General features: G+C 44.0%; 2 protein-coding genes and 1 long non-coding RNA gene across 6 annotated transcripts in view; 1 reads left to right on the forward strand and 2 right to left on the reverse strand.

Annotated features, from left to right (window-relative positions):
• The window catches only part of SPPL2A (signal peptide peptidase like 2A), a 45,321-nt gene extending 40,676 nt beyond the window's left edge, over positions 1–4,645 (reverse strand). Inside the window, exon 1 of one of the 3 annotated variants that reach the window (XR_013979229.1) lies at positions 3,998–4,645. Coding sequence is in view for 2 of the 3 variants with exons in the window: in XM_080980414.1 (XP_080836540.1) it covers positions 3,998–4,051 (54 nt within the window). In the remaining variant the exon portion in view is untranslated. The remainder of the gene's footprint in view (positions 1–3,997) is intronic. The other 2 variants (XM_080980414.1, XM_080980415.1) reach the window with 2 other exon arrangements.
• Positions 4,646–7,964: 3,319 nt separating this feature from the next.
• Positions 7,965–14,185, reverse strand: LOC308462762. Of its 2 annotated transcripts, XR_013979323.1 has the most exons (3): positions 13,923–14,185; positions 10,272–10,370; positions 7,965–8,607 (listed from the first exon to the last, which is right to left on the reverse strand). It is a non-coding gene; the product is annotated as an uncharacterized lncRNA (long non-coding RNA). The 2 variants fall into 2 exon arrangements; XR_013979324.1 differs by lacking the exon at positions 13,923–14,185 and having other exon boundaries at positions 10,272–11,307.
• Positions 14,186–14,330: 145 nt separating this feature from the next.
• On the forward strand, positions 14,331–26,452 carry LOC308462696 (nicotinamide riboside kinase 2-like). Its single transcript, XM_080980589.1, has 8 exons — positions 14,331–14,564; positions 18,775–18,865; positions 21,248–21,293; positions 21,451–21,631; positions 23,704–23,775; positions 23,959–24,065; positions 25,817–25,899; positions 26,245–26,452. The coding sequence occupies exons 1-8, from the start codon at positions 14,539–14,541 to the stop codon at positions 26,248–26,250; spliced, it is 612 nt and encodes a 203-aa protein (XP_080836715.1). The 5' UTR covers positions 14,331–14,538; the 3' UTR covers positions 26,251–26,452.
• Positions 26,453–27,862: the final 1,410 nt, after the last annotated feature.

Raw genomic sequence — 27,862 nt, forward strand, 5'->3', positions numbered from 1 at the left:
CTTCCTGCTAGAAAGCGGTACCTATTTATCTACTTGCACTTAAGGGTGCTTTTGAACTGCTAGGTGGGCAGGAGCTGGGACCGAACGGCGGGAGCTCACCCTGCCGCGGGGATTCGAACCGCTGACCATGCAATCGGCAAGTCCTAGGCGCTGAGGTTTTACCCACAGCGCCACCCGCATCCCAAACAGAAGAGTAGTACTCCTGAAACTTTTCACCTGCAACTCCCCCCTAACCTCTCACTCCCAAACAAGATTCCAGACATGCATTTGTGAGGATACATCTAACTTTACAACCCTATAGTGGGGAGGGGTTGTGGGGAAATGAAGGTTGGGGAAAGGGTTAAGCTTCTCCTCCCACCTCTTCTCCGAATTGTCCCTTTGCAGTTATCAAAGCTTTTGAACATAGAAATCTGATGTAACACAATTCTTCCTCAATCCCACTCATGGAAGAATGCTAACAGAATTCACTGTGCAGGTCTCTTTACCTCAAACGGAGTCTACATATCTGAGCAGGAAGCACTTAGGTTCATCTGGACAAGTAGATATTTTTAGCAAGCTGCTACTGATGTCTGCACAAGAACTTTTGTTGACTGATTGATTGATTGATTGAATGTATGTACAGAAAAGATCACAATATATAAAATCAAAATAAGAACAATAACCCAATAGCACCCCTCCAAAAAGAGCCATATTTTAAAAGGGAATAGGATGTCAATCAGGTCAACCAAAGGCCTGGTTAAAAAGGAACGTTTTTGCATGGTGCCTAAAGGTGTATAATGAAGGCGCCAGGTGAACTTTTCTGGGGAGGGCATTCCATAGACAGGGAGCCACTGCAGAGAAGGCCTGTTCTCATGTTGTCAGCCTCTGAACCTCTCAAGGAGGCGGCACATGAAGAAGGGCCTCAGAAGATCCAGGCAGGTTCATATGGAAAGAGACGGAACACTGTGATGGAAACCAGAGTGCATGGAAATGCCATTTACCTTCCTGCATGGCACTGGCGTGCTTTCGAACTGCTAGGTTGGCAGGAGCTGGGACAGAGCAATGGGAGCTCACTGCGTTGCAGGGATTTGAACTGCCAACCTTCTGATCGGCAAGCCCCAAAGGCTCAGTGGTTTAGACATAACACAGGAATAGAGGAACCTTCCTTACATAGTCAGACCACTAGTAAAAAGGTAAAGGACCCCTGGACGGTTAAGTCCAGTCAAAGGCGACTATGGGGTTGTGGTGCTCATCTTGCTTTCTTCCTCAGGACAACCTGGTAAGTAGGCTAGGCTAAGAGATAGTCTCCACATTCCTAGTCCAGCTCTCAAACCATTATACTATGCTGGTCCCAGCATGCCTCCTTTAACTATTATACCATACTCAAAATCTGAGTTATTAAAACATGTTACCCAAAATATCTATTTTTCAATGAGCAATTCAGCAATGAGTGGAATCATCTGAGTTTCGGAATGCATTGTCAGTAGTATGCTGATGACACACAGTGCTACTTAGGATAAAAGAATCTTAGAATTTTAGAGTTTGAAGGGACCCCAAGGCTAATCTAGTCCAACCCATCTGCAATGCAGGAATCACAACTAGAACATACATGACAGATGGCCATCCAACCTCTTCTCAAAAACCTCCATGGAAGGAGAATCTACCACCTCTCATGGAAGGCTGTTCCACTGTCAAACAACTCTTACTAACAGAAAGCTCTTCCTGATGTTTTACTTCTCCTTTACATCTGTAGGTGTAGCATGGGATGTGCTGGACTGTTTTCTTGCCTGGACTGGATGAGAGCCAACAAACTGAAGCTCAATCCAGATAAGACAGAGGCAGTGTTAGTAGGGGGTTCCCTAGACCATTTGAATGGGATGTGGCTTGCTCTTGATTGGTTTGCACTCCCTCTGCAGGAGCAACTCCATAGCTTGGGGTTATTTCAGGATCCCTTGAGGATCAGGTGACCTCGATGGCATGGAGTGCTTTCCATCAGCTTTGGCTGGTAGCCCAAGCTGCACTATCCAGAGAGGGATAACCTAACTTCTGTTGTCTATACTCTAGCAATGTCTAGGTTAGATGTCTGTAACTTGTTATATGTGGGGCTGCCTCTGAAGATGGTTCTGAAACTTCAGTGGCCAGGTTGCTCTCCGGGACAAAATAGTTTGAGCCTAGAACACCAATCCTGGCCCAACTGCACTGGCTTCCAATTTCTGGGCCCAAATCAAAGTGCAACTTTTGACCAAGAAAGCCTTAAATGACTCAGGACACAATACATCAAGGACCACTTCTCCCCATATGAACCAACCTGGACCCTACAATCATCAACTGAGGTCCTTCTTCGTGTGTTGTACAAGAAGTCCGGCTGGTGGCAACATGAGAATGGGTCTTTTCTGTGTTGGCTCCTGACTTGTAGAATGCTCTCCCCAGGGAGGCTTGCCTGACACCTTCATTACGTATCTTTAGATGCCAGGTGAATACATTCTTCTTCCCCAGGTCTTTGGCTAAGTAAACAATCTTAAAGTATGTGTGGTGTTATTGTTATTACCTTATGTGTTTTTGTGTTTTTACACTGTAAACCACAGTGCGGTCCTCAGTTGAAGGGTGCTGCAGAAATCTAACTAACTAACAAATAAATCGTTTATTTAAAACCGCATTAGTGATTGCAAATACAAATCTAGGCCTGGTAAAAATCTAAGAGCCATTGCATCACATTAATAGCACAACCTCGGTTGGGGTGATGCAGATAAAGTCTCAGGCATAATTCTCAATGCCTGCAGTTACCAAAGGCAGGGAGCAAGTTTAGCTCCCAAACCTAATGGTGTGAATTGCACCCTTTGACTTTCCCTCACAAAATTGGGGGGGGGGGGCGCAAGGATAAAACTTGACCTGCATCCTGGACTTGCGGTTATCCTGACAGCCGCTGAATGCGATCATGCCAGGGTGTGTGTATATGTGTGTGCACACACATATACAGTGGACGCTTGGGTTGCGAATGTGATCCGTGCGGGAGGCATGTTCGCAACCCGCAGTATTCGCAACCGGCAGCATCGCGTCTGCACACGTGCAGGTTGCAATTTGGCGCTTCTGCACATGCGCAAAGTGCAATTTAGCGCTTCTGCGCATGCACGAGCACAAAACCCGGAAGTCATCTGTTCCAGTACTTTCGGGTTCGGTGCAGTGCGCAACCTGAAAACGCACAACCTGAAGCGTCTGTAACCCGAGGTATGACTGCACACACCTACAGCAAACGTCTACACAGAGACCCATCATTACCTCCTGGAATCTTTGACATAACCAAGCCCTACCTACTAGAACTGGAGGCATTTTGTGAATTCATAGGAGCAGCCAGGTAAAAAAAAAAAAAAAATCCACACCATCTCACATCAGATCTCCATGGTTCCCAACATGGGGCACAGGCCCCACAGGGGGCAATTTGATTTTTAAGGGGGGGCAATTCAAGAATGAGTTATTAACAGTGAATGGCCTTCTAGGCGTCCTCCACGCGAATAGGAGCTCGCTTTTTGAATAATAAGAATAATATGTCACGGGAGGGGGAGCTATCAGGATTTTAGAGGTGCTGAGGTGAGGCATGGCCAAAAAAAAGGTTGGGAGCCACTGATTCTAATTCCACATTCAGTTCCTAATCCGGTGCCCCTGGAGGAGGGAGGCAAGCCGGGAGCGCCGGCAATGGCCACGGTACCGGTTTGCTCCTCGTCCCGACCTACCAATAGCCATGGAGGTTTCTTTTTTCTTCCCACCCCCCCAGATCTACCCACAGCCATAGTTTCGTTAGTCCCGGGCTGTGATTCTGTTTACGTGGCAAAGCATTTTAGAAGAACCCGGTATCACAAACACAAACACACGGGACCGAGCCCCTTGCCCCTCAGAAACGCCCCTCGCTAGGAAAGCTTCCCCATGTTTCCCTCAGGAAGCCGCCCCGACCGCCACCCCGGGGTAGCGCGACGGGCGCCCGGTGCTTCGGAGGCCCGCTTCCGGGCCCAGGCAAACCCCTTACCAGCGGGAGGAGCAGGCCCCAAAGGGCGGCCCGGAGCAGCCGGGCGGCCCCCATCCTCCTTCCTCGACTCCTCGCCGCCGCCGCCGGGTCTGGAAACGGGTCTTCTTCCCTCGCAGCACCTTGCGGCCCTTCTCCTCCGCGCCTCTCTTTCTCTTAACTCACAAACAGACCCGGACGAAATCACGCCCCGGTTTCTCTCGTCGTATCCGTGAGGCCGGCCGCCCTCCTCCGCTTCTCCTTTCGTTTCGCCCGGCCGTCTTGAAGCGTCGAGACCCAAACGGGTCGCCTTTTTCTGGGCGGGATTTCGCCGCGGGGAGAGGCGGCCCGCCTGAGGGGAAGCCCAAGACGTCTCAAAGGTCTCTCTCCGGCAGCCCTCGAGGCCTTTGGGCTGCGGGGGAAAAAGAGACGGCGGCTTATTTTTGAGGCCCCGGGGCTTGGCGGTTGTCGGGTAGGGAAATGTGGCGAGTTTGAGCGGCCGACGGTTCTCTGAGCATATTCAGAATTCCTCGCCGGGTTCCTGCGCCTGTTCAGAGTTGCCCAAAAGCCAAAACAACACACGCCTCATACCGACGTCTCTCTTCCCTTTCGCTTTGTAAAGGAAACAAGGCGGCACTAGGTGTATGAAACCTCTCCAGAACAATTTTACCATTTAAAAACACTTGAAATTCTTCCCCCCCCCCACCTCCCCGTATTTTCTTACCTTGCAAGCCCAGCTGAGCTCCCTTTTGGGAGGATGAGTGGGGCATAAGATTTTTAAAATTTTAAGAGTTTTTTTTATTATTGAGAAGGCCCAAGGACAAGTCTTTTGGTCTTTGTTTTAATAGTGTAACATTCAACGCCCCCTGCCAAATATTTACTGTATATTGGACAGAAAGAATGCATGTTCTGCTGAGGCTAGTAAAATATTTGGTAATCATGAGCTCAAATGTCACCCTTTTTGGATGCAATGCATGTGACATTCCAGGTTGCCTGTCATTTGCCCCAGGTGTGGGCCTGCCCTACTGGAATCTACTAATATCCAGTGGATTTATATGGTATTCAGGTTACACAGTCAAATGTTACATTTGAAATCATTGCTCCAAGCATGAGTTTAGAGTCAGGAAGGAGAAGAAATGTTATGATTTACCATGTTTTGTAGGTGATTCTGGGTGTAAAGGTAAAGGACCCCTGGACAGTTAAGTCCAGTCAAAGGTAAAGGACCCCTGGACAGTTAAGTCCAGTCAAAGGTGACTATGGGGTTGTGGCGCTCATCTCCGCTTTCAGGCCGAGGGAGCCGGTGTTTGTCCACAGACAGCTTTCCAGGTCATGTGGCCAGCATGACAACTGCTTCTGGCGCAACGGGACATAGTGACGGAGTGAGCTCCCGTTGCTCAGTCCCAGCTCCTGACAGCCTAGCAGTCCCGAAAGCACACCAGTGCCAGTAGATAAATAGGTACCGCTCCAGCAGGAAGGTAAGCAGCGTTTCCGTGCGCTCTGATTTCCGCCACGGTGTTCCATTGCACCAGAAGCAGTTTAGTCATGCTGGCCACATGACCTGGAAAGTTGTCTGTGGACAAGTGCCGGCTCTCTTGGCCTGAAAGCGAGATGAGCACCACAAGCCCATAGTCGCCTTTGACTGGACTTAACCGTCCAGGGGTCCTTTACTTTTTACCTTTACCTGTAGTAATAATCATGGATATATCTACCGTAATATTGATGGAACACCATGTTCATTCTGAGGCAGCCTTAACATTTAAGACAAAAATGAATTTTCAAAAATGTTTTAGTATATGTGTGTCATGTTTGATCTAAATTGGTACAATTTCATTTGTGCTGTGTTTGCCATTTAATGATCTACAACACTACCCAGTCAGTAATGCAGCCATTAGGAACAACATAAGAAGCTGCCATAAAAGTCAGACCATTGATTTATCTAGCTCAGTATTGCCTACACTGACTGGCAGCAGCTCTCTAGGATTTCAGGCAGGAATCTCTCCCTACCTGATGCTGCCAGTGAATGAAACCTGGGACATTCTGCTTGCAAGGCAGACACTCTGCCACTGAAGTATGGTCCTTTTAATTTAAGTATTTAAGACTACTGCACTGGATAATTAATGAACATCAGCACTGTGGCAGCACCTGTACTCAAGAACAGTGATTTTAACAGTATTACCAGTATTTCCTTTTCTCACAACTCTGCAGATGTCTTTGAGCAGTACATTTACATATACAGTGGTGCCTCGCAAGACGAAATTAATCCGTTCCGCGAGTGTCTTTGTCTAGCGGTTTTTTCGTCTTGCGAAGCAACCCTATTAGCGGCTTAACGGATTAGTGCTATTAGCGGTTTAGCGGCTATTAAAGGCTTAAAGGCTTAGCGGATTAGCTGCTAAAAGGCTATTAAAGGCTTAGCAGCTTAGATAAAGGGGGGGAAAGTGAAAAAAAACCTCAAGACTCGCAAGACATTTTCGTCTTGCGAAGCAAGCCCATAGGGGAATTCGTCCTGCGAAGCAACTCCAAAACGGAAAACCCTTTCGTCTAGCGGTTTTTCCGTCTTGCGAGGCATTCGTCTTGCGGGGCACCACTGTATGCACAAACATTTCAATAAAAAAAATTATGTTTAAAACATGAGGCATTTGATATCAATAGTTAAATGAATGGTACCATTTTCTTAAAGGAAATTGAGGTGAGATTGGCATATTTATTAAAACTGGGACTTCAGCGCTACGCTTTCACTTCATGAAACTGAAAGTATGTTGCAATTACTCTCATTTTTGAAGGTCATAGTGGCATGCTTCAGTAAGTATCTTTTGACCATTGTGTATTCAACTTACTCCCATCAAAACAATTTTGAACAGAAGTACTTGCATACTTAGCCCAGACTACAAGAAGTCAAGTGCCAATAGCAGGTTTTTCTTGATGATTCAGATAATGTTGCTAGATTTGCAGAATATGCACACAGTTTTTCCACTACTAGTGGTTTACTTGTAAGAGACAACAGAATTCAGCAGCGAAAAGGTTAATTGTATAGCAATGCAATTGTAATTATGAGTCTGAGTTTAGGACATGGGTAATAACTTTGACTGGTAATAACCACGCAACATCTAAAATTGAATCCTTTCTAGAGTTTTAATATTACAAATTACAACAAAAATCCCTTACCTGTTCCTATTTGAACGAGACATGATCTCAGCTATTTTTACATGAGCATTCTTCACCAAACCCATTACTTTGCATGCTTCACAAAGTCTTCCAGGGAATATGATATGGCTGTCATGGTGGAAAAAGCTGTTTTAAATAAACTTTTTGCCAGTGCCTGATTATTATTCAAGGCATAGGATCATGTTGTTGTTGTTGTTTAGTCGTTTAGTCGTGTCCGACTCTTCGTGACCCCATGGACCAGAGCACGCCAGGCACTCCTGTCTTCCACTGCCTCCCGCAGTTTGGTCAGGCTCATGTTTGTAGCTTCGAGAACACTGTCCAACCATCTCGTCCTCTGTCGTCCCCTTCTCCTTGTGCCCTCCATCTTTCCCAACATCAGGGTCTTTTCCAGGGAGTCTTCTCTTCTCATGAGGTGGCCCAAGTATTGGAGCCTCAACTTCACGATCTGTTCTTCCAGTGAGCACTCAGGGGTGATTTCCTTAAGAATGGGTGCGTTTGATCTTCTTGCAGTCCATGGGACTCTCAAGAGTCTCCTCCAGCACCATAATTCAAAAGCATCAATTCTTCGGTGATCAGCTTTCTTGATGGTCCAGCTCTCACTTCCATACATCACTACTGGGAAAACCATGGCTTTAACTATACGGACCTTTGTTGGCAAGGGGATGTCTCTGCTTTTTAAGATGCTGTCTAGATAGGATCATACTACACTCCCATTCTCTATGACAAGAAGCATATTAGCAAAAAACAAACTAGCCTTTAGTGAGATCAGCCTCCACAATATCTGTTCAGAAAGACAGGCAATATTGTTTGTAGAATTTCACGCCCAGAATAAATTCTATAGTATTTAATATACTGAATGCTTAATATAGTGACACGTGTCTGCTCAAGCAGGATTTCCAAAGATCAGGGACACCAAGACCAAGCAATTCATGCCTGTTTCCCTGCGCAAGATTCTTACTGGAGGCTCAAACATGAGCCTAACCAAACTGTGGGAGGCAGTGGGAGCCAAAGTTTGTGAATCACTCTGCAATTTTCTAAATTTAAAGCAGTGTAACCTAGTTTCTCCCATCCCCCAGCAGAACTACAAAACCTGAGGCATCTTTAGTGGAGTTGTTCATTAAAATGTAGCTACCATCTTAAATACTGCTTTTAGACAACAAATTGTGGTCATGATGCTTTATCTAAATGGTTATGTCAAGATTTAGTCTCCAGCATGAACAGGCTTCGACAGAAACAAGAGTTGGCATTAAATTTAGCATTTCACAGCTTTACCAGCAGATTAGTAGTCTAAATATAACAATGTATAAAATAAAATTGGTCAGTTCTCCGCCTTACAGCCAGCTGCTTCCAAAGCATCACATCCCCAAATTGGTATTTCATTCTCTCATTCAGACATCTTACACCTTTGCAGTTGAAGAATTATTGTTGTTGTAGCCTCCTTTGGAATTCATTTGTTCCTGAATTTGCCCGACCTAGAAGAAGTATAACTGTATCAGTCCATAATTCTTGCATTCACTATACTTTCCTGACTGGACATTGTTATTAAGGTTGCAATCCAATATACACCTGAGAATATGTGCTACTGAGGTCAGTTTGGCTTGTGAGAATTGTGTGAGCATGCACAAGATTGTGTCAAAGTACTGCATTAAAACTAAGTCCCAATGCAGAAAGCCTGGCTTAAGTATTATTAATGGAATAAATTCCATAATACATTAGGGCAATACCTATATTTGACTAACCGTAATTCGTGAAATTGCATACAAACTTAAGTTTCCTAAGATTTCATCAGGCTAGATGGTAAAACAAAACAAAAAAATGCAAGAGGAAAAAATACTATCCAAGCTACTATCCTTGTCAGCATCTGACAATACTGTAGTCTAAAGTGTGGAAGGTAGTGTCAGACGTTCAGATAAGATGTCTACAGGTGTATTGCAGGTTTCAGGTTGCACCCAGCTCTTGTGGGGAAAAGAAAACAATGATTTGAGTCTTCATGTCTGCACACATTAAAAACTAGCTCCATTCTGCCTCTATTTTCAGGCAGAACACATAGGTTCCTTTGATATGTGAACAGGTATAAATAAGCAGTTCCCATATAGTCAGAGGTAAAGATCAACTCTACTAAAGTCGGCTGTGTTTCACCTATGGACGCAGAATGCAGTTAACAGATGGTTGCTAAGTTTGCAGACAAGCTCAACTATTATGTGTTCTTCCAAAAGAGCTGGGTACAACAAACCTGTACCTGAACGGGCCTCATTTGATTGTCTGATACCTCCTCTCAGATTGCTTGAAAAGTCTTCTCTCCCCCCCCCCCCCCATTGTGCTTTCAGCCATCTAGCCCATGGGTAGGCAAACTAAGGCCCAGAGGCCGGATCCGGCCCAATCACCTAAATCTGGCCCGCGGATGGTCCGGGAATCGGTCTGTTTTTACATGAGTAGAATGTAAAATCTTATTTAAAATGCATCTCTGGGTTATTTGTGGGGCATAGGAATTCGTTCATTCCCCCCCCTTCAAAATATAGTCTGGCCCCCCACAAGTTCTGAGGGACAGTTTGCTGACCCCTGATCTAGCCTGATAAATTCTGGTGAACTCAAAAATTTGAACATTGTTTTGTTTGAAATCTTGCTTGGCCCAATAAAGCGATTGCCCTCATTGGTGTAGCCCCCTAGAGCAAGTAAATCCTAATTCCTACTTGCCTCTGCCCTAGAGCAATTAAATCAATAAAAATACTTAACTGACATTCTGCCCCCTAACAAATCCTGCCTACGCCCATGGTTGTCCTAATATGTATTCAAAAATAAAATAATGTCACTAATTTGTGTACATTTATTAAACCTTTGGTTAGCTTCTACATAAAAATATGGAGCTGCTGTATGCTTGACATTTAGACAAGCAAAGAAGTTTAGGTTACACACTTTACTCAATAATACTAAAGATTCTTTTTTGCAACAACCATGCCTTCCATTATACGCATGTTTACCCCGAAGCATGCCTCACTGTATTCATTGGGATTTACTCACAAGTTGCTATGCAGACGACTGCAGTTCAAACTGTGAGCCAGCTGAGGTCTTCAAGAAGTAATAATCATACCAATATTAGATAATCCAGTTATTAAGACATATTAAAGCACATACTTACTGATGGAAGGGCACTAGCCATCTCTTTTGTTCCAATGTGGGCAATGGGTACAAAGTTCATTGGTTTTCCTATCATGTTTCGGTCAAGTCTTGGAGGCTTCTTATTTGGAGTACCATGAGAAAGAAAAACACGTCTCATTCAAAAAGATGGTTTGGATTTATAAAACTGGGAAAGTCATAGTTGTTAGCCATTCTAAATATTACACACAAATGCTGAATTATTAGAACCTCACTTTGCTTCTCAAGTTGATATTGTTTATAATCCACCTATAATGAATATCCACTATTTAACCAGGCTCACTTTCCATTTCCTCATAATGAAAACTTTCATGTGCTGTTCTGTACAATTTCCGCAGAAGTCAATTTCCTAAATATTTTTTCTTAATGTCACTAAGCAAGCTTTAATAATTATTCCCCCAGTTCTGCTTGTGCTTATAATACAATTGCTGAAAATGCTAAATGGATTTGTTTAATTTACAGATGATCTTGTGATCCTGGAATAATAAAATAAAAGTCATTGTATTACTGAAGGGAAACAGCTGGAACTTAATTCGTGGGTCAACTCACCACTTTGAGCTGGTCACCAATGCAACAATTAAAACAAACCCAGAACTCCGTCATTGTAGCACTCAGTGGCCTCAAGAGTGAGATATTAAAGCAATGTGTTAGGCTTGTCATAGATAAGCACCATGCTACTGAAAAATCAACACACTGTTTACTTCAAGCTTTTAGCAACCTACCTAGGACTGCAATCCTAAATGCACTTACCTGGAAGAAATCTCCACTTAATTCAATAGGACTTAATTCTAAGTAGGCATGATTAGGACTGCATGGTTAGAATACATGGTCAGTTTGTTTCCTATCCAGCTGCCTAAATGGAAAAAATAGTCCTGGTTTTGTTTAAAATATCTGAAATTCTATCAAGCAACTTTTCTCTTCTTGCTATGCCATTCAACAGTACTAAAAGAATAGGGCTGCTGTAGGGATTGTGGTGTTGCCAAGAAAAAATGTTGAGTTTATATAGTAGGAATACATGTTTTAACATGACGGTAGTTCCTGGGTTTGAATTGCAACATTTCATGGTGAGGTAGATTATATGTGTGTATGAGGATTGCCATTTGTTCCTTTTAACAGAAATTTAATAAAAAAGAATTTAAATAAAAATAAAATTAATAAATATAAAACAGCTATATGACAGGTCAAGCTGTTCTTTGAACCTTGATGTCCATCAGTGCGGCCGCCAGCCCTACAGATAATAACGTAAAAGGAGTTCTTCAACAAGGAATTCCAATTAGAAGCAAGCAGCCTAATGTCACTAAAAGTCAGGCAGAGCATAAAATAAGACAAAGTAATGCCTGTCTACAGTCACTGCTTCATGTAGAATTGCTAGAGCTCCATAGGGGGAAAGGGGGAGAAATATAGGCTGGTGTTTTGATGACGATGATCTCATGTAATTGCTACCAAAATCACATTCATGAGGAATAGGGGGGGTCTTACATTAGTCACTGGATTTCTGCCTTTTCACTACAGTACAGTGGTACCTCGGGTTACATACGCTTCAAGTTACAGCCTCCGCTAACCCAGAAATAGTGCTTCAGGTTAAGAACTTTGCTTCAGGATGAGAACAGAAATCGTGCTCCGGCGATGTGGCAGCAGCAGGAGGCCCCATTTGCTAAAGTAGTGCTTCAGGTTAAGAACAGTTTCAGGTTAAGTACAGACCTCCGGAACGAATTAAGTACTTAACCTGAGGTACCACTGTATTTCCACACAAACTGACCAAGTAAAAACAGGGTTTGCTCTTTATGAAGCAAGATATATACACAGTAATATCCAGCAGATATAGACAGCAGCACCAGTTTTGAATCTGCAGACATCTGTTTTAACTTCTGTAGCGATGGACATGCTAGCCTGCGGCAGCAAAAGCAATGAACCATAATGTGGCATCTGAAAAACACTAGTCCACAAAACTGTTACGCCCTTTTAAGAGTGCAATCCTATACAACGCCTACTCGAAAGTAAGTCCAATGAGTTCAATAGGACTTACTCCCAGGTAAGTGTATTGTTGCTTGGCAATACGCTCATCCTAAGTCAGCTGCACTAACCACATTGAGACTTAAACCAAGTAAGTGTATATAGGATTGCCGGGCTCGTTTGTTAACGTTTGAGACAATGTGTGATTCTTGTATGAACGTCCGTTTTTATCATTTTTGAAATTTCCACAAATCCTTTTAATTCCATCTGTGAAATGCTCTCCCCAGGGAAGTTCGCCTGGTGCCTTCATTATACACCTTTAGGCGCCAGGCAAAAATAATTCCTTTTTAACTAGGCCTTTGGCTGACCTGATAGACATTTTAAAAATGTGGCTCTTTTTTGGGTTATTGTTTTTATTTTGATTTTATATATTGTGATCTTTTCTGTGAACTGCCATGAGACCTCTGGGTATAGGGCAGCATATAAATTCAATAATTAAAATAAATAAAATAAAACTTACCACATATGATCGAATGAGCCTACAAGATAAATGTTATTATAAGCAGTGCTCTTTTTTTTCTGGGGTTACCACTAAACATTTTGTGAATCTAACGGGAGAAGAAACTATTTTTTTTGAATTTTTTAGGTTCTTCTCTAGCATGGTGAATCGTCAGTTCTATTGCTACCCCCAATGTCCTTTTGCTGTGTTTGTTTTCCCCGATTTGAACTACAAAATTATGATTTTCTTGAGTCAAAATGAGAGTACTGTACATAGCTGTCAACCGTCCCTTATTTGGTGGGAAACTCCCTTATCCCAGCGCCGTGTCCTGCTCCTGTCCCTTATTGATGATGTCCCTTAAATTTCCCAGGTTTCAAAGGAAGCAGCTCCTCTCCCTCCCTCCCTGCCAGCCAGGGAGGAGGGAGGCTCCAACTGTGTTGCTTGGCTGCCTCCTCTCAACAGCCTCGGCCCACGGGAGCCCCTCCCCGCAGGGAATGGTGGGAGCCTCGGGCCCTTCCGCTGCCATCCTCCTCTCTGTCTGCCGCTGCTAGGCCGTACTGCGGCTGTGCCACCGAAGGACCCGGATGAGATGGGCAGCCTGGCGCGGCCTACAAATTGCTGAGGAGCCTTGAGAGGATAGCAAGGGCAACCATAGCGAAAGCAGTTCAGAGAGAGGAGGAAGAGGAGGAGGCACGGGGAGGTGTTCCAAGGGCTACAAGGGAAGGACCGCAAGCGCTTCTCCCATAGATTTGTAGTGGTAGACTAGCACAGATGGTCTGATCTGCGGGTTTACTACGGGCGCTATTTCCCCCCCCTTCCTCGCACCCCGCCTGATGGAACTGAGAGCTGCAGATGGAGCACGAGAGAAAAGATACAGAACTGCAGCAGCATCTTTGTAGCTTGGACTTTGTTTTGCGCGAAAAGTGGTTGCTGCTTGTAGTTATTTAATTGCAGTGTTTCATCAGCTGGTGTCTTGAGCACCAACCTCTGGAAGTGAAGGGCTAAAAACCGGCGCTGCTCTCCCAAATTATCTGGTCCCTTTTAACTTCGTATTTCAGCTGGTTGACTAAAATCCCTTATTTTCGAGGTTGCTGGTCCCTTATTTTCAAATCTGTAAGTTGACTGCTATGGTACTGTACCCCTAAACATTTTTTTTAGAAATAAGCACTGATCATAAGCTACCGTTCATGGTTCCATCGACCCTCCTCAGTGAAAAATAAAATAAAAACAAACACCGCTTGGTGCTGCCAATATACCTTCCCCACCCAAATCTGCTGCCTCCACCCTTCCCGGAAGCTGTAAAGAAAAGGAAATCGTGCGCTGGGCAAAGAGTCATTGCAAGGTTGCACGAGGGGGGCGTGTCTAGCGCTGCCGGGGGGCGGGGACGGAGGGCCAGCCAGCGATTGGCCAATGGGAATCGAACCCGCCTTCATTTCTGCCCCCGGGTTGGACAGCGCGGACATTCCGCCGGCGCTCCGGGCCCGCTGGTTGGCTGCGGCGCCCCTTCCCGCCCAATGAGCGCGCGCGTCGCCCCGGCGGAGAGGCGAGAGGCGCGCGCAGCCGTTAGCTGGCTCTTCTTCTCGGCGAGCGCTTCGCCGCGGCGCGGACGGCTCTCGCTCTTGCCGCCGTTTCCCGGAGATAATGGCGCCCCTCGGGAGCTGACGTTCGTGGTTCCTCTCTTCCCCCTTCTCTGTCCTCCTCGTCCTCCTCCTCCTCTAGCTTCGGAAGGGACCGACTGTGAGGGAAGCCGACGCCGCCGACGCCTCCGGGCCTCGCGCGCAGCAGCAGCATCACCAGCATGAAAGTCATCGTCGGCATTGGCGGGTGAGGGGGATTTTGGCGCGTGGGGCGCGGGCGCGAGCGAGGAAGGCGCGCGCTGGAGCCGAGCGGGCGGGGGGGCGGCGCGGGGCCGCATGGCTCTGGACCGACATATATTTGCCATGCTGCTGCTGCTGCTCTTTTTATTTTATTTTCACTTGCTTTTATTTTTTATTTTATTACAATTATTACTTTATTATTATTATTACTGTTATTATCAAGCGGAGACAGGACTCATGGCTTTGGACCGACATATATTCGCCATGCTGCTGCTACAGCTGCTGCTCATTTTATTTTATATTCACTGCTCTTATTTTTATTATAATTATTACTTTATTATAATTATTACTATCAAGCGGGGACGGGGGCTCATGGCTTTGGACCGACATATATTCGCCATGCTGCTGCTGCTGCTGCTCTATTTTATTTTCACTTGCTTTTATTTTTAATTTTATTATAATTATTACTATTACTGTCAAGCGGAGACGGGGGCTCATGGCTTTGGACCGACATATATTCGCCATGCTGCTGCTGCTATTTTTATTTTATTTTCACATGCTTTTATTTTTATTATAATTATTACTTTATTATAATTATTACTATTACTATCAAGTGGGGACGGGGGCTCATGGCTTTGGACCGACATATATTCGCTATGCTGCTGCTGCTGCTATTTTAATTTTTTTCATTTGTTTTTGTTTTATTATAATTATTACTTTGTTATAATTATTACTGTTTTTATCAAGAGGGGACAGGGGCGCATGGCTTTGGATCGACATATATTCGCCATGCTGCTTCTATTATTATTATTATTAATTATCTCCTCTATTCAGATGGCTTGTTTCTCCCAGAGTGGTTCAGTTTTGAACGTTTGTTTCTAGGGGATTGGGGAGAGAAAGAAGAGGGGGCTGAATTTTTATTTTTTAACTTATTCAATGCTTGCTCTCGTTTGTATTATGATTGACCCCAACAAATAAATTTCGTTTACATAACTGGCTGATTTAAAAACAAGCAGCAGCAATGGGTTACATAAAATAATATAAAATGTTATAATTGTGAAACACTTTTTTTGAAAACTAAGGCGGCCTTTAAAACAGATTTTCGGGGTGGGGCTTGCGATGCCATCAGGTTGGCAGAAAAGGCGCGCCAAGGGCAAAAGGGGAAGGTGGAGAGATGGGAGGGAAAGAGCCAGAACAAAGTGGCGAATTGCACAGGCGCTTATTTGGAGAATCCAGGCTAGACTTCCCTCCCTGTTGTTGTTTCTTTTATTATTATTATTATTATTATTATTATTATTTGAGTAGCAGTTGGCTTAGAGGGCACCTTCCCCCTCCAGGCCTCCACAGTTGCAGGGCAAGTGGAGCTGAGCATTGTTTCCGGTAGGAGAAGTGATGCGGGGGAACCGAGAGAGGAGCTGAGTCCGCTGCAGTTGTTTTGGCTGCTGCTTGTGCTGGATGAATTGCCCCCCCCCCCCATGGTTTTCTAGCCGCACACACCCTCCTCCAGGGATGGCCTTCTGCCCATGTGCAAGATCTGGCAGCCGTTGCAGCAGGAAGCTTGCTTCCACATGCTTCGTTTCCATTCTGTGCCGCAGCAGCTGTTGAGGTTATGCTGTAGGATGTTAAAAGTGTGAGGCGGGGCTGGTTGCTGGCCTCATGGAACTGTTTCATTTTCTCTCTTTTTTTGAAAAAAATAATTTTATACTTTTTTATTCTTTTTATTTTGACAAATTAATAATCATAAATAAGAATAAAAATGTGCACCCCACCACTAAGACCATTCCATTTTAACTATGCAAACTCCCAAAATTTCAACACCTCTTGCAATGGCTTGACCCCTTTCCGTTTTAACAGTACAAATTCTACAAACACCCTCCATATCTCCTCAGAATAATTTCAACATCTCTTGCGATGGCTTGACCCCTTTCCATTTTAACAAATGGAAATTCTACAAACACACTCCATATCTCCTCAGAATAATTTCTCCTGCATATCTCCCCATCTTAACTTAATGGCTCATATTAATTTATCATTAATAGTTATATCCCACACTTCTTTGTATCATTCTTTTTATATTCTGCTTCCCCCTTTCACTTCCTCGCTATAATAATTCGTGCAGCTGTCAATAAATTTGTGAGCAAGTCCTTCCTAGCCTGCGAACCTTCCACCCCATCGTAAATTGATAATAATGCTACCTCTGGGCTTTCAGTCAGCTTTAACCCAGTGATTTCTGTTATTTGATTTTTATGGGGATCTTGAATCATAGAATCATTGAGTTGGAAGAGACCACAAGGGCCATCGAGTCCAACCCCGTGCCAAGCAGGAAACACCATCAGAGCACTCCTGACATATGGTTGTCAAGCCTCTGCTTGCATTGTATGGTATTGATTGTTTAATAAACGTGTGCGTTAAAACTAGTTGGGTGGTCAGAAGCTAGATTCTGTGTCTGGTTGGGGAGGCTGCTTAAGAACCCATGCTGATGATGACAACGACAGCACAGCTTTTAAAAAATTACCGTATTTTTCGCACCATAGGGCGCACCGGACCATAGGGCACACCCAGTTTTTAGGGGGGGAAATCAAGAAAAAAATATTCCCCCCCCCAGCCCCAAAGAGCAGCGTACAGGCTGCGCACAACCTCTCCCTGCCGGAGGGGTTGAGCGGGGCTATGGCACAAGCCAAGGCAGCAAGCAGGATGGATCCCGCTCGCTGTTTTGGCTTCCCCTTTAGCCCCGTGCAGCCTCTCCTTGCCAGGAGACGCTGCCCAGGGCTAAAGAATCCATAGCCCCGTGCAGCCTCTCCTTGCCAGAGGGGTTGTGCGCAGCTATGGAGGAAGCCAACTTTTTGGCTACCCCTTTAGCCCCGTGCAGCCTCTCCTTGCCAGGAGACGCTGCGCAGGGCTTTCCTGGCTTTACTGGGAGGTGGGGGGATTCCCTCACCTCTCCCAAAAGCCCGCAGAAGCCGTGCAACCCCTTTAAAGAGATCACGGCTTCTCCTGGCTTTCCTGGGAAGTGGGGGGATTCCCCCACCTCCCGCAAAACCGGCAGAAGCCGCGCGCACTTTAAAAGGGCTGCATGGCTTCACCTGGCTTTTCTGGGAGGTGGGAGAAGGGACTGATGCGGCCAGTCAGTCCCTTCTCCCCCCTGTGGAAAAGCCCGCAAGAGCGCACAGAGCTTGTGTGCGGCTCTTGGGGGCTTTTCCCGCCTGCCTCCCCCCCTGCATTCGCTCCATAGGACGCACACACATTTTCCCTTGCTTTTTAGGAGGGAAAAAGTGCGTCCTATAGTGCGAAAAATACGGTATATTTTTATCTTGCCCTTTCTTTCTTCAAGGAAAGGGCTGAAGACAGCTTCACAGAAGATTAAGTTAACAGTGGCTCCTATGCCTGCTACCCCCAGGAACAGAAGCGGCATAGCACTGAATACCAGTTTTGGGAGAACAACAGTGGGAGAGGACTATTGTCCTTATGTCCTGCTTGTGGGCTACCCATAGGTATCTGGTTGGCCACTGTGGGAGACTGGATGCTGGCCTAGATGGGACTGTGATTTGCGCCATCAGAACTCTTGAGTGCCGAATGGTGCACGTGGTTCTCCCCATGCACAAACGTGGTTCTACTTTGCATTGACAACTCTGTGAGCTAGGCTGAAAGGGTGTGATAGTTATCCTATGAACTTTACGGCTGGTTGGGCTGCCCTAAAACCTTTAACTAGTACTTTACTTTGGCTTGTCTATGAATAAAAGCAGTGATAAAACAAGGACTTAATGCATCTGACTAAGCAAATTGTGTGTCTCCAAAGCTACAATAAATGGTGCCTTGCTGTTTAGCTGCAGTAAGCTGACATGGCTACGCCTTTGAGTCTTAAGTTTTTGTTCTTACTGGGGATGTTTTAAAATGGTAGACACTGTGTGTGTGTGTGTGTGTGTGTGTGAGAGAGAGAGAGAGAGAGAGAGAGAGAGGGAGAGGGAAGGGAAGCTTATGGGTGGTAGTCAGGACATAGTTTGCAGCCACTATAAGCAGAATCAGGAAGTACAGCTGTCTTTTCTAGCAGCTGGTTTCATATTTCCCCTTCTTTACCTCTTTGGTTCACTCATCTCCTAGTAACGTTTTCCCACACAGAGATGTTTCTTGCTTCCCACAGATGTGTTTGGAGTCTGCATGTTTCCTAATTTAATTCACACCTTTCATCTTCCATTCTTCCTCCCACATTCTTATTTCAGGATCACCAATGGTGGGAAGACCACCCTGACCAACAAACTTATGCAGGCACTCCCTAATTGCAGTGTTGTGCACCAAGACGACTTCTTTAAGGTGAGGCAGAATTCAGTTTGTATACCCTTTTACGATCCCCACTTTCCTTGCATCACCTCCTACCACATCCTGTTTTGAATACAAGAAATCCTGCAACCTGCATCTGTTGTAAGTAGACTACTTATTACAGACTTGCTGTCTGTAAGGGATACTTCACTTGACCCTTTCTGTATAAGGTGGCTTTGGGAAATGGGTTGAATTCTTAAGATGAGGGTTGTACTGTGTGGCAGTGCTAGGGCCATCAGCACCCAGTGTTCTGAATGCCGAGTCCAAAATACATCCTGTTTCTGTCTGAGATGTCTGTGGAAGGAGCGATGGCTGGAATCTCCCATACAGTCCCACAACAGTAATAGAATGCTGCAGAGTTTCTGCTGCAGCAAGTAAACCACAAAGGATGTTTTAGTATCTAATATCCATAATTGTGTATTTCTGTCAATACAATGGTACCTCGGGTTGCGAACATGATCCATGTGGGAGGCACGTTCGCAACCCACAGCGCCGCATCTGCGCATGTGCGGGTTGCGATTCAGCGCTTATGCACAATTTAGTGGTTCTGCGCGAACGCCGAAACCCGGAAGTAACCCGTTCCTGTACTTTGGGTTTGACGCGGTGCGCAACCCGAAATCACGTAACCTGAAGCACCTGTAACCCGAGGTACCACTGTATCTACATGAGAAATAATTGAGAAATTTCTGTTGTGCCGTTACCTGTGCACAAACACAACTGAACTTCCACATAACATGGGCAGAACTGCTGTTGTGACCTTCTAGGGCAGCCATCTGACTACCTCTGTGTGTGCTGAATAATGGCCACTGTATGCAGAAGTTAATACTAGTTGATCATATGTTGTCCAGTAAGCTGTTAAAACCAGCGTTATTTATTTAAAGTACTTTTAACTCTACTTCTTAGTCAAGAAGGCTCCCAAAGTGGCTTAACGAAATCAAGTAGTAAGACGGTCCCTGCCCCACCAGCTTCAATCTAAAATAGGTGACTCACAAAGAAAAAAGAATGATGTAAAAAGGCACCAGTTATTAACCTTATGACTCATTTGTGTAAGTAATGCCTATTGAAGTTGCTCATCTCTTATAAAAGTGGCATTTCCCCCTTTTGTCCCACAGCCATAGTAATGTTTTGAAGGGCAGGGAAGGGAGGTCATCTTGCAAATGCTAGAATACAAATGGTCCTGCTAAAATGGATTTTTGTACTGGCCACACCTTGGTGAGGCAGATTTCTAGCTGTTATAACTGAGGAGAGATTTGCAGATGTGTTAGAAAATAACCTGCTATTTGCAGAGGTTAGTGAGTGGGGCTTCGGTGATGAGCATAGCTTTTTTTTCTCACGACTAACATGATAAAATATGCAGAAACATGTTGGTTTGCTGGTGTCACCGTACCTAATTGCAAATGTTGGCTGCTTTTAGCACAGAATGTTCACCTTGGTGCTGAATTCTTAATTTTACAATAAGACTAGATAGCATCAGCAACAGATCCATACATTTAAAATGGGGGACAAGGTATTCACTTCTAACAGCTGAATGGGATGGTGAGTGAGGGCCCTGTGTCCATTGTTTACTTCCCCATAGCCTTTCTTAATCCTACACCTTAGCTCATGTCTAGTATTGGAACTTAGCTGAGAAGCACACACCTGGAGGGAGAGATGGAGGGCTGGCACACCACCTCTTTTTGCTGTAAAAATTAGATACTCTAAATATTAAGAGAAATTTGGTTTCAAATATGCAGGTCTCCTATAGTTGTATCTAATTACCTCTACTTTAAACAGATGTAATATTGGACATATTTAGCCCACCTAGTCCTTTTCCCTCACACTGTGTGCAGATTCCTCCCCTTCTTTCTCTTTTCCCTGCCTCCGGCATTGACCATTCAGTTGGTAACTTTGATCCCAGGTGTATAGAATCATCCCACTCTTAGTGAAACTGCTCCATATCCAGCAACATTTGTTTTCTCCAACTTGCTAACCTAATGGGGTTTCATACTGTTCCTACCTGATGTTTTAAGCCTTCTTTGTCCTCTTGGCCTTGTTTTTGTTTTGACATATCAATTTACTTTGGGAGGAGGGTTGATGCCTGTGAGTTGTTCTGCAGTCAGTCGATAAGACCTCTAGTGTGGCCTCTGGATGACATTTCTGTTTTTGAAAGTAGGTTAGGTGTGCTTGTGGTAGTGATTAGATAAAGGGTGAAGTGTCTTGTTTCTGCCTTGTAGATCTACACTACTTAAATTTATTGAAGGTGCAGCTGTAATACATTTTTAAGGGCAGTGAATTACCAGAAATCAGTTTCAACGGGCTCTTTTACCCATCATGCTCTTCTTAAAATGGATGTTGAATTTGTCAGCAGTTCTGTAGACAGTTCTTATTCTGTTTCAGCCCCAGGATGAGATAAAGGTTGAAGATGGATTTAAACAGTATGATGGTAAGTTCTGTTTATATCCATGCAATTACTAAAAATAAAAATTCTAGTCCTAGAACTGAACAATAGGGCATGAGTTGGTAGAGTCCCTTGGAATTCATAACTTTAATAACATGTGTTTTTCTTGAATCTAATGAATTTACTGCTTTTTTTGTCTTAGTTATTAGTGCTTTGGACATGGATGCCATGATGAGTACCATCAACGCTTGGAAGAAAAACCCAATTAAGTTTGAACGATCTCATGGCATTAACACACTTGATACTAGAGCAATAGAGGATTCAGAGGAGAATGATACCATCCATATTCTTATCGTGGAAGGGTTCTTGCTTTATACTTACAGGTAACTGAAGCACACGGTTAATGAGCTCTAACCAGGTGATTACTTTATAGAGTCATGACATTTTAATGATCCCTTCTGTTTGTAAGTAAAACTTAATATTCCTAAAGCTGTTCCAGCCATCTGTATCTAATCACATAACTGCTAGCAGCTGCTTGGCAGGTCTTTGATAATGAAATGAGTGTTGTGTGATTATTTTTGATTGTATGAGCACATAACAGCAGACTGTGATAACATAACCATTACTTGTTCTGGTGCATGATAGATAATTGCTGTTCTGATGGGCAGTTCTTTCAAAATGTCATTACCTTTTGGTGGGGCTGACCAGGGCAGAATAGCAGAAATGAAGGACTAGGTTGGCATATTTTCAATGAGGAAACTCAAATCTTAGCAAGCATTTTTAAAATTTATATTCCTGGTTGCAGCTTGAATATGAGCCAGCCCTATAGTAAGGGACTTGGACTTCCAAACAGCTTTGGATCATCTCCCACACCAAAATCTCCTGAGTGAACTTAATGATCATGGGTTAGAATTACCAGTTCTTTTATTGGGTCATTTGAGTTCAAGAGCAGAAAACAGCAAGAACAGAGAGTTACGTTGTGCTGTCTGCCAAGGATACGTATTGGGACTAGTACTATTTAATCTATTCTTAACTATCCGGGTGAGCTGTGAAATAGTTAGAATTGTGAATGTGACACCAAAATGTCTGAGATGGTGAAAATCCAAGCTGATTACAGAGAACTCTAAAGCAGGTCTCTTCCACCTTTTTCAGACCCAGACCCACTTTTAACCCAAACATGCATTTGGGGCCCCATTTCTTAATTTTTTAAGTCATATATTGTACAGTTGTACCTTGGATCCTGAACACCTTGCATGTCTAACATTTTGGCTCCCAAAAGCCGCCAGCCCGGAAGTGAGTGTTCCAGTTTGCGAACGTTCTTTGGAAACCGAACGTTTGACGTGGCTTCTGATTGGCTGCAGGAGCTTCCTGCAGCCAACTGGAAGCTGCGCCTTGGTTTCCGAACGTTTTGGAAGTCGAATGGACCCACCAATTGAAGTCCAGTTCTCTCAAGGACTTGTTCAAGTTTAGTGAACAGGCAACAAAATGGCAAATGGGTTTCAATGGTAATAAATGTAAAATGATTCACATTGTGGCAGTGACATTCACATGCATGCTGCAAGGATATGAACTGGCACTGACTCTTCAGGAAAGATGTTTTGTTATAGTGTGTAGTAATATCAAATCATCAAGCCTCTTTGTGGCAGCCTTGAAAATAAAGGTCCATGCTAGGAATTGAAAGTAAAATGACACATTGTTGCCCTGATGGAAATTTAATGTGACCACATTCAGAGTACAGGTAATTTGCAACTTACAAGGGTTTAACTTGTGAGCATTCAGCTTTATGCACTTGGCAGTTTAAAAAATAATTAGAAGAGGAGGCAGGTATATGGGGAAACCCCTGGCAATCCTACCTGCCGTTGATCCTAGCGAGTTTTGACTATATGCACTGTTGGGTATAGGTGCTATCCTCTGAACATAAACCCCCCGGGGTAAGTTGAGAGTCACTGTATTGTGTATACTTCTCGTTGCTCAGTCTTTAATAAAAGTATGATAGAGCTGTAAAGGTGTAGCAAAGGGAAATATAAAATATCAAAGGGTTGAAAGACCAAGCATGTGGGCTTTTCAGTTTATAACGACCAGTGCAGGAGAGGGCATGACATATTATTCATGGTTATGGATTTCACATAATGAATTTGATGAGCAGACCATTCGGGACAGAAAAGAAAATATTCTTTCAAAGGAGCTTAATGTATTACATTCACTGCTGCAGAACATGGTTGCAGCTTAGATGGCTCTAATGGGGGATTAGACAATTCATGGGGAATACGCCTGTCAATAGTTCTTGGCTATGAGCCACATAAGAGGCAGTGTCCTGGTTGCTGGATGTAACTATTGTGTTGATGCCCATTGTTGGATAAAGGACGCTAGACCATTTGGTATTATTCATGAGGGGTTTTCCTTTGCTTTGTTGTATTAAAAAAAACACCCAGGTCACCTTTTCTTTTCTTTTTAGGCCCTTGATTGATGTATTTGACTACCGGTATTTTCTTTCTATTCCCTATGAAGAATGCAAGAGGAGGAGAAGGTAAGCCAAACACACATACCCTACAAAAAGCACAAGTTGTTTGATAATCTGAAAAGTCATGTTGAGGTGACCGAATAAGTAAATGGGGTTTGCATGAGCAAAGGACTCCTAATTTGCTCGATAGTAATCACATTCAAGCTGAAACTTATGGTGTGTTTTTCTCCCTCCTCCCCAAATATTTAGTTCAAGGAATTACACTGTACCTGATCCTCCAGGTTTGTTTGACGGTCACGTCTGGCCCATGTATGTCAAGCATAAGATGCTAATGGAAGACCTTAATGTTGATGTGGGTAAGTTTAAATTGGGACATGGGGTCAGTTTTAAAGATGATTGTATTCTGTGAGGTAGGTAAGTTTATTTTAAGATTTTATAAGGCAGTGTTCCCACAGTGATTTTACCGGTGTGAAATATTAGTGTTATTGAAATGATTGATTTGCTTAAGCTGCAATTGTTGCTCATTAAATAACTCTTCATAATGAATTGACCTTCAGTATATGACTGTTTGAGTAGGGCAGTGTTGAATTGATAACATCTGTGTATCTGCCCATTCTTCACTTCAAAGTAGTCCTTTTCTAGCAGCCCAGATTGTCTCCTTTACACAGCTTCAAATGGCTGGGGCTGCAAAGGATGTTTCCATGCCATATGGAGACTAAACGTTCTTCCCCAAGATTCAGAACAAGTTTTCAAATTGAAAATGGGTGGGATATAGTGTACTCAAAGCTCACAAATCTGTCTTTGGGCTAGGACACCTTTGGCCCTCCAGATGTTGCTAAACTACAACTCCCATATCCCTTGCTGGGGCTGAAGAGAGTTACAGTTCAGCAATATCTGGAGGGCTAAAAGGGTAGGTGGTTTGGATGGGCTTGCTTAGTTGTCTGGGGACCATTTTACTCAACTGCAGGCACATAACTTTACAGTAATCTGTAATCAGTATCCTAGCTCAGAGGTTTTCAACCCTTTGGGGTCCATGGCTCCCTTGATCAACTACCGTATATTTTGCTCTATAAGATTCACTTTTTCCCTCCTAAAAAGTAAGGGGAAATGTGTGTACGTCTTATGGAGCGAATGCAGGCTGCGCAGCTATCCCAGAAGCCAGAAAAGCAAGAGGGATTGCTGCTTTCACTGCGCAGCGATCCTTCTTGCTGTTCTGGCTTCTGAGATTCAGAATGTTTTTTTTCTTGTTTTCCTCCTCCAAAAACTACGTGCGTCTTGTGGTCAGAGCGAAAAATACGGTACATTCTTTCTGTTGCACCCCTGTGGGGCTCAGGAGCCCAGTTATGTCACCCCTTGCCTGCAGAGCTGGCAGTCCCTCACCCCTCCTTTGTGGCGGGTTCCCTCAGCCTCCTCTCTTCTCCCCTCTCATTGGGAGTCCTCTGGGCAGCTGCTGCCCCTGATCTCTGAGCTGCCCACCTTGCCCCAAAGAGAGGTGCCTCCTCATACTGCCCCACATGTGCCTGGGAAGCAACCCTTGGCCATCCCCAGAGGCAGCATTTGCTTAGGGAGCTCAGCAAACAGCTGTGCAAGCCTTTGGGAGGCAGAGATGTGTTGAGGGCATCAGAGGAGGGAAGGAAAGAGAGGCAGAGGCCAGGGTTGCCCATGGCAACCCAACCATCATTCAAGGCACCACAGAGTGCCACGGCACACTGGCTGAAAACACTGTCCTAGCTTGTTAACAAACTGTACTTTGAACTCTCCTTTATTTCCTGTTTGCTGAATTGCCATGGTTTGTCGCTAGGATCAGAAACATTGTAACAACAAACCAGTATTTTGTTACATCTGAATCAGGCCTGTAAATAGTCTGAAAACTTTGAATAATCCAGTATATATTCGTGAAAATGAAACTGCATTTCTTCAGGAAGATATTTGTGAATCTTAAACATCTGCTTTCCTCCTCCCCCTAACTCTTGTTGGCCAGATTTAAAAATGCATTACATATGCAGATCTGTGTGCCTGGCATACACAGAAATAGCAATACTTAAAATAACTGGCTTATTTCAGCTTGCTTGCTTCCTTCTTCAAATGGTGGTGTTTTATATTTCAGTTCAGTTGGATGGAAGAAAATCAAGAGAGGAGCTCTTTAATGAAGTCTATGAACACATTCAGAACAGCTTAGAAGAACTGCTGGTAGGAATTGTTCTTAAGTAGGGGGGCAAAATGAGTTGCAGATTGTTCCATGTAAGATGATTAACTCTCATTATAGTTCCAAAAAAGTACATCTGTGTGCATGTGCATCAATGCTCTGTCTTTTAATTTGGGCTACCCGCTAGGGTTGCTAACAGGTACTTGATGGTGAGAAATCTCTCAAATATTGATTTTGTTTTCAGATGATTGCAACTATATAAGGGCTACATCCCATGTCATACAGCTGTTATAAGCATATAATTACCTCTACTTTATTGGAAAATGTGTTTATGTAGAGTATGTGCAGCAGTCACTCCCTTAATGTTTCTTTTCTTTTCTTTTTTTTAGAGATAGACAAGTGGTTGGAGGATTCTTTTGATGTAGAAGACACTTGTTCAGTAACTTATTTTTTTCTCTCCTACATATGCCTGGCTTGGCAGTAAAGTTCCAACTTCTATGAAGATTTTTTTCCCTTTGCTGTTAATAAATACATTTTTCTTGCTGACATAAGTCTCTAAAATGTGGCCTTGATTAAAAAGCATTTACCACCTTCAAAGCTTTTGAGATTTATTTTGTGTTTTTTTAAATTAATGCTAATCTATATTTGCATAGGAATCCTAGAGGTTGTATTGTGCAAATTATATTGTCAATAGTACAGGATGCTTCCTAATTCCTGGTCAGACTGCCTTGTCTATTATTATTTATAACCCACCTTTTTCTCAATGTGGCTTACAGCTAAAAATAAGAACCACTAAAATAATAAGCAATAAGTAAAGAACAATTAAACACTGATATAATTAAAACTATAATCTGTTAAAACCATGCAAATAATTACAATAGAAACAGCACAGCACCAGCCCTTTCATCATGCCAGCAGGACAACAAAGGGAGCCAGTCTAGTTTCTCTAGGGAGGGAGTTCCAAAATCTGGGAATGAACTCTCCTGAAGAGTTCAAAAGCCAGGCAGGTTCACATGAGGGAATACCGTCTTTCAGATAGTTTGGATCTAAGCCATATAGGGCTTAATAAGGTTAACCAGCACTTTGAATTGCACCTGGAAAGAAGGTAGCTAGTGGAGCAATTGTGGAATGCCCTCTCATCAGATGTCAAACAACTACCGTATTTTTTGCTCTATAGGGCATACCTTTTCCCCTCCAAAAATTAAGGGGAAATGTGTGTGCGTCCTATGGAGCGAATGCAGGCTCCTTGGCTTCAGCGATAGCAACGCGAAGCCTCCGAAGCGCAGAGGGAGCGCTCCCTCCGTGCTCCGGAGGCTTCGCGTTCCTTTCGCTGAAGCCAGGAGAGAGCAAGACACTCCTGGCTTCAGCAGAGAGGGAGAGATGCGCAGTGCCCCTTCAGCCAAGCAGGAGGAGAAATGAAAGGGGCTCCGTTTCTCCTGCCGCTTCGCTGAAGGGGCGCTGAGCAGAGAGAGAGAGAAAACAAGGTGCGTCCTATAGAGCGAAAAATACGGTATTTGACTTTTAGAAGACATCTGAACGCAGTTCTGTTGAGGGAAGTTTTTAATGGTTGATGTTTTATTGTGTGTTTAGTATTTTGTTGGGAGCTGCCCAGTGTGGCTGGGGCAACCCAGTCAGATGGGCAGCATACAAATAATAAAACTGTTAATTATTAACAAGGGAGTTGTATGCGCCCTATAACCAGCCCTAGTCAACAATCTGGCTGCAATTATTTGAACCCGTTGAAGTTTCTGAGCACTTTTCAAAGGCAGCTGCGCATATATCCTGTTTAGATTATTGTAACATGCTGTTATTGTAACATGCTGATGGCCACTGGTCCCATCACCTCGTGGCAAATAGAAGGGGAAGAAATGGAGGCAGTGAGAGATTTTACTTTTTTGGGCTCCATGATCACTGCAGATGGTGACAGCAGTCACGAAATTAAAAGACGCCTGCTCCTTGGGAGAAAGGTGATGGCAAACCTAGACAGCTTCTTAAAAAGCAGAGACA

This window comes from Podarcis pityusensis, assembly GCF_964106645.2.
Source record: "Podarcis pityusensis genome assembly, chromosome: 14".
NCBI classification, from domain to species: Eukaryota; Metazoa; Chordata; class Lepidosauria; order Squamata; family Lacertidae; genus Podarcis; species Podarcis pityusensis.

Bases quoted from the DNA above. Each gene is read 5' to 3' on its own strand.
- LOC308462696 (XM_080980589.1), top strand. From the start codon at position 14,539: ATGAAAGTCATCGTCGGCATTGGCGG. The intron at 14,565-18,774 runs GTGAGGGGGATT...TTCTTATTTCAG, and splicing joins GTCATCGTCGGCATTGGCGG to GATCACCAATGGTGGGAAGA. The intron at 21,632-23,703 runs GTAACTGAAGCA...TTTTCTTTTTAG, and splicing joins TTCTTGCTTTATACTTACAG to GCCCTTGATTGATGTATTTG.